Source organism: Henckelia pumila, chromosome 1 (genome assembly GCF_033568475.1).
Source record: "Henckelia pumila isolate YLH828 chromosome 1, ASM3356847v2, whole genome shotgun sequence".
NCBI lineage: Eukaryota > Viridiplantae > Streptophyta > Magnoliopsida > Lamiales > Gesneriaceae > Henckelia > Henckelia pumila.
Genome location: NC_133120.1, coordinates 95,311,560 through 95,321,315, shown reverse-complemented (window position 1 = coordinate 95,321,315; position 9,756 = coordinate 95,311,560). Strand labels below are relative to the sequence as shown.

Sequence of the window (9,756 nt, the reverse complement as noted above, 5' to 3'; positions counted from 1 at the left end):
GGTACTTTTTAAGCCGAAAATATTATTTTTATTATTATTTTGTTTCATTTTCTTGAAAATAAATTATGACTATTTTTTTAATATATAAATAAACTGTTTTACAAAAGATTTACTCAGAAAAAATATAAAAAAATAGTCATAATTTATTTTCAAGAAAATGAAACAAAATCTTGGCATTTATAATTTTGATTGTTTTTAAAAATGATCAAAAATTCAAAACGCATATTTATTTTTAAATATTTAATAAAAACATTTTTTTTATAAAACAGTTTTATTTTATAAATATTTTTATACTTGTAGCTAAGCTGAAGTACTTCCATTGATGACTTCCAAAACATAGCATCTGCAGCTGGTGTTTTTTTATATTCGAATGATTTGCAAGGCTACACACAAGATCCTTGTTGCCATTTTTCGTTATAATCTAATGCAGCTATACCATAATGGATGGTAATGTCGAAGTTTCGAGCTATTTCCAGCAAGTTTCAGCTTTTACAGAAGTCTTCGGCCACTGTCCCTTGCTCCTCGAGATTTTTCTCTAGAGTTGTAGAATCTCCGGAGTTCAGTCCTCGAGACAATGTTGCTGACACCTCAATCATTTCTGATCATTTGAAGAACAAAAGAGTTGATGAAGCCCGAAACCTTTTCAAAGGCACCCCATCATCCGATGTGCGTTTAGGTACTAAGATGATTTCTTCTTACGTAGACAATTATAGATTGGCTGAAGCGTTGGAGCTGTTCGACAAAATGCCCGTGAAAGATGTTGTCACGTGGAATAATATGATCAAAGGTTGTGTTGATTGTGGACATATGGGGATGGGTTTGAAGCTTTTTGATGAAATGCCGGAAAGGAATGTGATTTCTTGGACTACGGTAATGAATGCAATGTGGAAGTTTGGGAACACTGAAGAGGCCGAAAGGTTGTTCTGCAAGATGCCAGCAAAGGATATAGCAGCATGGAATGGGATGATTCATGGATATTTTGAGAGTGGTAGAGTGGAGGAGGCGGTGAGGTTGTTTGAGGTGATGCCTAATAGGAATGTTATTTCTTGGACAACTATGATTTCTGGGCTCGATCGGCGGGGGAGAAGCGATGAAGCTTTGTTGTTTTTTAAAAAGATGATGAGATTTGGGGTGCAGCCTACATCAAGTACTCTTACTAGTGGCCAAACAACTTGTGCTAAAATGGGTTATTTGCAGTTAGGTAGTCAAATTCATGGGCTTCTTCTGAAGCTTGGCTATGCTTTTGATGCCTATGTTACTGCTGCGCTGATCACTCTTTATGCAAATTGCAAACAAATAGAGGGTTTTGTTAAGGCTTTTAATGAGAAGTTGCACCTCAATGTCGTGGTATGGACTTCTTTTTTGACTGGATTTGGAGTTAATGGTAAGCATGAAGATGCATTAAGAGTTTTTTGTGACATGATTAGGTTTGGAGTTTCTCCAAATCAAACTTCATTCACCAGTGCCTTGAATTCAAGCTGTGAAGTCGAATCTGTTGATTGGGGCAAAATAATTCACGGTGCAACCATCAAGGTAGGACTGGAAAAGGATAGCTATGTGGGGAATTCTCTTGTTGTGCTATATACAAAGTGTGGAAGTATAGGCGATGGAATTTTCACATTCAAGGAAATTTCATATAAGAACATTGTTTCGTGGAATGCGATTATTGTTGGGAGTGCACAACATGGTTGTGGCAACTGGGCAATAGCATTCTTTTCCCAAATGACGAAAACAGGAACGGAACCAGATGAGATCACATTCACTGGGCTGCTTAATGCATGTAGCCATTCAGGCAAGTTGCAGAAGGGAAGACACTTCTTTGACTGTCTATCCCAAAATTCAGCGATCAAGCCAAAGCTTGAGCACTATGCCTGCATGGTCGATAACCTTTGTAGAAATGGGAAATTGGATGATGCAGAGGATTTAGCCAAAAAGATGCCTATGGAACCGAATTTGTCTATATGGCTGACTCTGCTTAGTGGATGCAGAGCCCAGTGTAACTTGGAAATGGCGGAACGAGTTGCTAAAAAGGTTTTTGAGGTAGATCCAAGTTGTAGTTCGGCTTATGTGTTGCTGTCTAACATGTATGCTCTTGCTGGTAGATGGACTGATGCTGCTAGAATGAGAATGAAAATGAAAAATGTAAAACAACTGGGATGCAGTTGGGTTACCCAATAGGGTATCCGGCACCTGTTTATTTCAAGTTCTAGTATATGATCAAAGTTTTCTTCACCGTTATCACTCATTCGTTACCTGGTGAAGTCTTGCTACGCAAGCAACCGTGTTCCGACAATCCTGATTCTGGTAAGTCTGGAATACCCATGGAAAATAGAGTATTTTTGTATGACGACTTACAAATTGTGCCTGTTCTAGGTCCTTTGAAGCCTTCACTTGCTAATGATTTTAATCGAATGGGAGCTAGTTTCAGCGATATCTTTTTCCAATTTGGTTCCGATCATGCCTGAAGTGATGCTTCACTTTTTCTAAGCTTCCTCATCTGTTCTTACCTGCAAGAATTGTACGTATTCTTAAAACTGTTCATAGATTCATTCTCGTATTAAGAAATTTTTATTTTGCTTGCTTTCTTAATTTGGTTGCATTGGACTTGGAAGAAGTGGGACAAGAGCTTCCTCATGATGAGGATGATCTTCTAGCTGGTGTAATGGATAGCTTTGACCTTGGCTGGGAGGCCAATCCTGTGGATGACTTGGGATAATGTGATCTTTTATGTATCATCCTGGAAAATCACAATTTCATCAATCAAATGGTTTACTCCCAATATATGGCCATGAAAGTGCGTCACATAAAATCGATAGAAAGGGGAGTGTGTATACGAAAGGATTACTTATTTATCACATTGATGGAAAATGGAGGAGAAAGGAGTGTTTCCATCGATTGTGAAGTTTGATAGTAGATGTAATGAAGGGTGCCGCCAATGCATTCCCTTCAGTTCTTCCCTCTGGGACAATCTACATATTTATTTGTAGTATTTTTTGAAGCATTCAACCTTCACTTTTCTTTCAGAGGGCTTCGAGACATTTGAGTTTCCTGAGGTTGAAACTTTCTGTTGTTTACAAGCTTTGAATGAACTTTACTGTAATTTTCTAGTTTACTCAACAATACACAAACTCTTATCCCACCGAACGAGGTCAGCTATACGAATCATACTCCGCCATTGTGCTCTATCTAATTTCTCAGTTTACTCAACAACTCACAAGTCTTTATCCCACTAAATGTGGTCAGCTATATGAATCGTCCTCCGTCATTGAGCTCTATCTAATTTTCTCAGATTACTCAACGATATAAAATCCATATTTATTGGTCCGATGATTTTCCAGCATTTACATGTAATCATGGACCTGCGAAATATCATTATTTACAATTGTGTTCTGATCACCACCATACGACCACAAATTCAAGATGTACTGATACTTCCCCTATCCAGTGCAGGAACTCTGGAAAACTCTGCCCTCACCGCAAGATGGATCAGCTGCTGCACGTTCTGGTGAACTTTTATCGACTTTATTTCCTTGAAATGAGCTCAAGATCAACTAGGAAGAAACATCTACTCTGATCTCTGATATACCGGACCTTACCATTCATCGTTTTGAGAAGTTTCTGAGCAATGTTGAGAACAATTCCTTGCTGAGTTGACCAGTTTTTCACTGCAAACATATCTTCAATAAGAGATGAAGGCAGGCCCTGGCCAGGGTGAGCCATTCTGAAGAAACAGAGCACAGAATATGATTGTGATGAGTACAAACACACAAGTATCCTCGATGGCAATGCCTTGACAGAATAAATAAAAAGAAAAAAATATTGCATTGAGAAATGTCTACGCCAGTGAGAATATTTGAATAGGAAAGTGACATAACCAGTTGAGTTATTTGAAAGTTGGAGCTTAATTTTGCATTTAATTTAGCCTGTTTTGTACTTGAGTTTACGGTCGAAACAGCATCAGTCTTTCTCAAGCTAAAACTCTCAACGCTTTTAAACACTCAAGCACAATCCCTCCAAAATAACTCAAATTGGCACCATCTAGCCAATTCTGAGGGCCACATATGGAGGCATAAATATTAAAGACATAATATAATATAAGTTGTATTAAAATTGTTGAATTCGAACTTAGCTCAAGTTTGAGTAGCATCTAGTTTGTTTACACACGTTCCTCTGTATGCTTCTATGATGATGAGATCAAGCGCCAAAAAAAATTTAGTGTTAAAAAATACCTGAATTGTAGATGAATAAACTCATTCCCATCTCGCATCAGTTTCAAACCAGGGGATACCATAATTTCCACCCAACCATCAGGACAAGGTGTATAATCCACCACACTGAGCAAGAAATCAGACAAGGCTAACTGAAGCTTTATTTGATCCCCGTATAAACGAAGAGTTTTGATTCGCTCGGAGACATCCAGTACTAGTTTCAGATTCTTTTCATTCAACAGCATCATAGCCTGACAAAGAACAGCGTTGATAACATTCCCCAAGGAAAACTCTTCCATCTTAAGCTCCAGTTCACTGCGGAACCAAAAGAACGTTGCATACAAAAGAAAAATTGTTCCTTCAATCATTAATTATGGGTATTTTACGCAAAAGAATATAAGGAAAGGGACTTACCCTTCTTCTGAACTTCCAAAATGCGGATCGTCTATAATAGATAAAATTTGTCTTTCACAAGCTTCACTAGTCTCAACGAACCGTTTCTGATCTTCTGTTAGAGCCGAATTTCCCAGGAGTCCATGTGTGAAGCGGATTCCATTAAGGGGATTCTTCATCTCCTGCCTAATGTAAGCCAACTCCTTAAGTTTTGAAAGCTGCTCCTTTCCTTCCGACTTATCTAATATGGACTGCTGCTGTTTCGCTACAGTCTGTAAGAAGCAGAAGCACCCGTTCACATTCCCACCATCCTCAATTTTCTTATTTGCTGTCAAAAGCACGTCGACAAACTCACCTCTTCGGTCAAAAAAACCAAATGGGAGCGTTTGAGTGTCCTGCCCACTAATTTCTCGGTGCAGAAGAATCGTGAATTTAGTCAGCTCGTCTTGACCTTTCAGTCGACAGAAGCTTCCAAAAATTTCACCAGGTAACATCTTCCCAATAATCTCCTGTTTCATCCAGCCAGTCAGCTTTTCCATGGCTGCATTCCATTCACAACAACAGGCATTCTCGTCTGAAGCAAATATAGGCGGAATCAGTGGATTTAGGCTTTGCATAATAATCTTGTAGTCCCCCTGCAAGCGGATGAACTTGTCCATTACGATTTTCTCAGCTGTGACATCTTGACCAATAAAGCAAACTCCAACAACGTCACTTTTATAGTTCCTACTGGTACAAGCATTAGCAAGGATAACAGAGTTTCTGACATGTGTCCCAAAAGTCAGTAGCTTCACTTCAACATTTTTGTCCTCCTCACCTGAAGCACATAGTGAAAACAGAAAAAGAATAAAATGAGCAACACGATATGAGATACTCCAGGAACATCACAGATATACATTAGTGAGATTTTAGCAAGTTGATTAGATGGATCTTTTACTCTGAGGCACTAACTGCCAGATAAACAGCATCAAATTGCATTTGCAGCTTCTCCAATGATTTTTTGGTGGGAAAGATTATGGCTGAGTGATTTTCACATTTAAATCACCACATTTGCAACAGCAGAAAACACTCTTTCCATTTTTAACTATCGATTCAATAGAAAAATCTGAGTCAACATTGTCATTATCTAACACTGTATTAGTGCTACACGATACAAATATTCATGAAAACAATCAATGCCAACACCATTTGAGGAGTGTTCTGGGAGCCATTTTAAATTGCTTTTAGCCAAAGATGCAAGATTCATTACCGTGCAGAGCTCTTCGCAGCAGTATTTCAGCAGCTTCACGCGAGTCTTCATGAATGACATCGTTGATCAGAGACTTTCCCAGAGCTTCGGACAGAGTCAATCCCGTCAACTCATACATCTTCGCATTCCACCCATTGATACAACCAGATGAATCGACTCCAAAAATTGGAACTGTAGCTGTTTCTATCAACCGGACCATTTCAGCAGCTGCGGAAGTAAGTTCATCCAGCTGTAGGTTGTCAGAATCATTTAGTTGAGAAAATATCTTGGGTTTTGGACCACTTTCTTCGATCTCCAGGAATGAGTTTCTCAGTACAAGTTGGAGAGAATGAATTGCATTAATTTCTGCAACCTCCCACTGCAAACTCCGGCTTTTTACTACTTCAAGAAAGGCATTGAATGAAGATCTAGGGTGCATTTTCCCACCATCATCTTTGTCCTCCGGATGATGCTTAGCGCCTCCCCATTTGATTTCCTTTGCCGTGTGAGACCTAAACCAAAATAGAAAATCGGTGGAGGTGATTCTTGCAGCAATCATGCCACAAACTGCGTCACCAAGTAGTGCTGCACCTGGATAGCCAGCATCAGCAAGACTATCTGTACTTAACCCTGTGGAATCTTCAAGGTTGTTTAGTAGCCACTCAGAAATATCTCTCATTTGTGCCTCAGTCGGAGTGACACCAAGAAACCAACATTTCCCCCGATAATATAATGCAGCCCCATCACAATTTACAAGATCCATGATACTGGGAGACTGATTCACAATCCCAAATGGAGCTCCACGAAGAAGCATATCACACAATAAGGTTTGCATCCGAAGGGTTTTCTTTTCCACCAACTGTGATGCTAATTGAAGCTCCATATTAAGCTGCAGACCAAATGCCTGCATAAGGAACTCACAGGCATACCGAAGTGGAAAAGGGACATAGCGTGATGAAGTGTGGTGGCACACCACCAAGCCCCATAGTCTCATCGAATCACCATTTTTCACAACTACTGCCATCACCAATGAAGCTATGGACCCCATGTTCTCCATGTACTGAGTGTGGCAGCCATGCGGTGAACGTAGGGTGGAATTAACCAAGCAAAGAGGCTGCTTTAGTTCTTTACTTTGGATTATCTTAACTGGCTTTGCCCTGCAATCACAAATCATTCTGACACGGTTCTGCATGAACAAGAAACGGGCTGCTTGAGGGATATCAGTAGCCGGATAGTGCAGCCACAAATAAGCTTCTAAGTCAGACCTCCTAATTTCCGACACTACCTCTCCATGATTATCATCATGGAACTTATACACCATAACCCTATCATAACCTGTAAGTTTTTGGACATCTTCTACAACTGTATCGCACAAAACTCCTACATCGCCCCCAGGAAGAGACTGCAGCCTAGATATGGCCCTCACAGCTAGTTTCTGCGATTGCACCGCACTAGCATGCAACATCGAGGGATCACCAGCTCGAGCTGGCTCCAGATCAATCACAATGCCCACATCAATTCTGTGTAATATAGCATAAAAAGGCTTGTGGGTGGTGCAAGAATGAACCCAAATCGGGTTCAAAAATGAAATTTCCCTTGACCCCGCAGCTTTAGCCAATGAAGCCCTACTTGAAGAGGTAAAAAGGGTTCTTGCATCAACCCCAATAAGACCCATCAATTTTTTTGGCTCAACGACACTCTTCAAACCCAACATATCAACGCAATTCTCACTATACCCTATGATCTTAAAACTGGGCTCCTCAATCGCAAGCATACAACCAAAGGCCTGCACAAGACTCCCCCTTTGGATTTTTGACAAATAAGCAATCATCTCCTCCTCGGTGCTCAAAGTATTAGGAGAATGAGAAACAGACTTGGTGTAGTTAAAGAACTTGCCAGACTCACCGGACTGCTCAAACTCGGCCATCAGCCTCGCATCCGCATTGTACTGAGCCATAGCTCTGTTGGTGTTCATGTTGCTAGCAGCAGAGGATGACAAAGCAGTGTTGGCCACGTTGTTCCCCTTGCTTTCGTGAAATTTTCGATTTGTGGCTGTTGGTTTTTCACCATCTTCGGCTTCTAACTCCATTAAATGATGCTATGTACTGTATATTTCCCAATTCCCACCCCCCTTGTCCTGGTTTTGCTGGGAGAAATAGTAGTGGGATCAATAATACTAGCATGAGTGGTAATAGCTGGATCTTTTTATCATTAATTGTGTGTCTTGAATGGTCCCCCTCCCCTCGATGGTTATATGCATCTCTTTCGTTGAGGTATGGTTTATCTTGTTGCTGTAAGTAATCCGGGGAATTACAGTTTACAGCCAATAATCTTTTGTAAGAACACAGCAAATCCACCTTAAATTATTCACAAGTAGTAAAAAATGTGGATGTGGACAACAACAGGATGAACATGTCCGACACGTGTTGTCGGATTTCATTTCCTTTCAGTAACTCGAGAGGCCGTAGCTTATGGTGTTTACTGAAGGACTAAAAAGAGAGTATTGAAAGTACTAAAAAAAAAATTGAATAGTTTTCAAAAAGTAATAAAATAAAATGATATACATATATATGTATATATGTTTGGTTATAAATAATTCAATCTTACCAAATGTTATACTTGCGATTTATGTATTAACTAATTATCTTACATCAATCAAGTCATCAATGATTGATTCACATGAATCAAATTTAAATATTTAATTACAATAATATATTTATTCTATTTTTGTTTAGTTATTGAAAGATGACATGTCACAATCAATGTCGTACCTATGATTTTTAGGGCTTGAGTCTGAACTTTAAAATAATTTTTTTAACTTTTTAAAAATTATTATAAAGAGAGTTTTTGAAAGCTAAATATGCAAAATACTATAGACTTAGTTATAAAAAAAAACATATATTGTTAAAAAACTTTATAATGTCATTAAATAATAAACTAAAATATTATAAATAATCACTTAAATAATATTTTGCTATTTTAACAACAAAAACATCAATTATTTGACAAAATACGAAACTAAAAAAATGATTGCACTGGTTTAAGAAATTTCTTACACTATACTTAATCATGCCCATGATTAAAAAATATCACAAACATTCCTAAAAAAATAAGAAAAAGTAGAAAATAAATATAAAAATAACATGTAATTCTATGAAATCCAAGAATCAATAAAGAAAGTGGTGAAAGTTTTGAAACCCAAGAGTCAACTCCATTAATTATCATGCGATGTGATTGGAACCTCAGATTCGAAAAGAAAGATGACCGATGAAGAGGACAAAGTTGCAATAATACTATTTTTTGGCAAAATCATGAAATTTTTTAAAAAAAATATTTTATGGTACACATACACTAATAATAATTTATTAAATTTTTTGGGCCCTCTTTTGGACCTGGGCCTGAGGCGGTGGACACACTCGCCTCATGCCAGGTGGGCCTGATCACAATTTACCTTCTTATAAAATTAAGCAATGAAAGTATGAAACCATCAATATTAATATACTAGTACTAATGCACACACAATATGTGTGCCTCAAATATTTTATTTTTAAAATTAGTTTTTTTAAATGAATTTTTATGCAATTTTATATCGAAATTAGATTCAAATATAATTAAATTTTTAATGTTTTCATTATTGAGATAAAATTTTCTTTTTATAATTTGAAAATTCACTAATTTAGTACCGATCAAAATTATATGCTATATTTGTAAATTTAGGTTGTGAGAAAAAAAAAACATGTGGATTAACTTGATTGAATGAGTTTTTTTTAATAAATAAAATGTGGATAATTGGTAGTGGGAAGTTGAAGGGTATTATTGGAATAGGAAAAGGCTTCACCAAATGGAGGTTTTTATTATGCCCTCTCTCTTTATATATTGTAATAGATTATTATATATTAAACAATATTATGTCCACAGGGACATAGG

The 9,756-nt window shown here is 37.8% G+C and overlaps 2 protein-coding genes across 3 annotated transcripts; one reads left to right on the top strand and one right to left on the bottom strand.

Annotated features, from left to right (window-relative positions):
- Positions 1-335: 335 nt before the first annotated feature.
- LOC140874390 (pentatricopeptide repeat-containing protein At5g46460, mitochondrial) lies at positions 336-3,579 on the top strand. Of its 2 annotated transcripts, none has more exons than XM_073277682.1 (3): positions 336-2,304; positions 2,374-2,518; positions 3,446-3,579. In XM_073277682.1, exon 1 carries the CDS (start codon positions 445-447, stop codon positions 2,176-2,178), a length of 1,734 nt encoding a protein of 577 aa, XP_073133783.1. In that variant the 5' UTR covers positions 336-444; the 3' UTR covers positions 2,179-2,304; positions 2,374-2,518; positions 3,446-3,579. The 2 variants fall into 2 exon arrangements, with proteins under 2 accessions (XP_073133783.1, XP_073133776.1); XM_073277675.1 differs by lacking the exon at positions 3,446-3,579 and adding an exon at positions 2,613-2,993.
- On the bottom strand, positions 3,164-8,177 carry LOC140874384 (phytochrome E). Its single transcript, XM_073277669.1, has 4 exons — positions 5,851-8,177; positions 4,623-5,418; positions 4,230-4,523; positions 3,164-3,721 (listed from the first exon to the last, which is right to left on the bottom strand). Exons 1-4 carry the CDS (start codon positions 7,916-7,918, stop codon positions 3,523-3,525), a joined length of 3,357 nt encoding a protein of 1,118 aa, XP_073133770.1. The 5' UTR covers positions 7,919-8,177; the 3' UTR covers positions 3,164-3,522.
- Positions 8,178-9,756: the final 1,579 nt, after the last annotated feature.

What these genes read in the sequence shown, in the direction of transcription:
- LOC140874384 (XM_073277669.1), bottom strand. Translation starts at nt 7,918, where the DNA reads ATGGAGTTAGAAGCCGAAGATGGTGAAAAACCAACAGCCACAAATCGA. An exon ending in GCTGCGAAGAGCTCTGCACG is followed by an intron (nt 5,419 to 5,850) that starts GTAATGAATCTT and finishes TATGTGCTTCAG; the next exon opens with GTGAGGAGGACAAAAATGTT. An exon ending in TTTATTCATCTACAATTCAG is followed by an intron (nt 3,722 to 4,229) that starts GTATTTTTTAAC and finishes CTGTTTCTTCAG; the next exon opens with AATGGCTCACCCTGGCCAGG.
- LOC140874390 (XM_073277682.1), top strand. Translation starts at nt 445, where the DNA reads ATGGTAATGTCGAAGTTTCGAGCTATTTCCAGCAAGTTTCAGCTTTTA.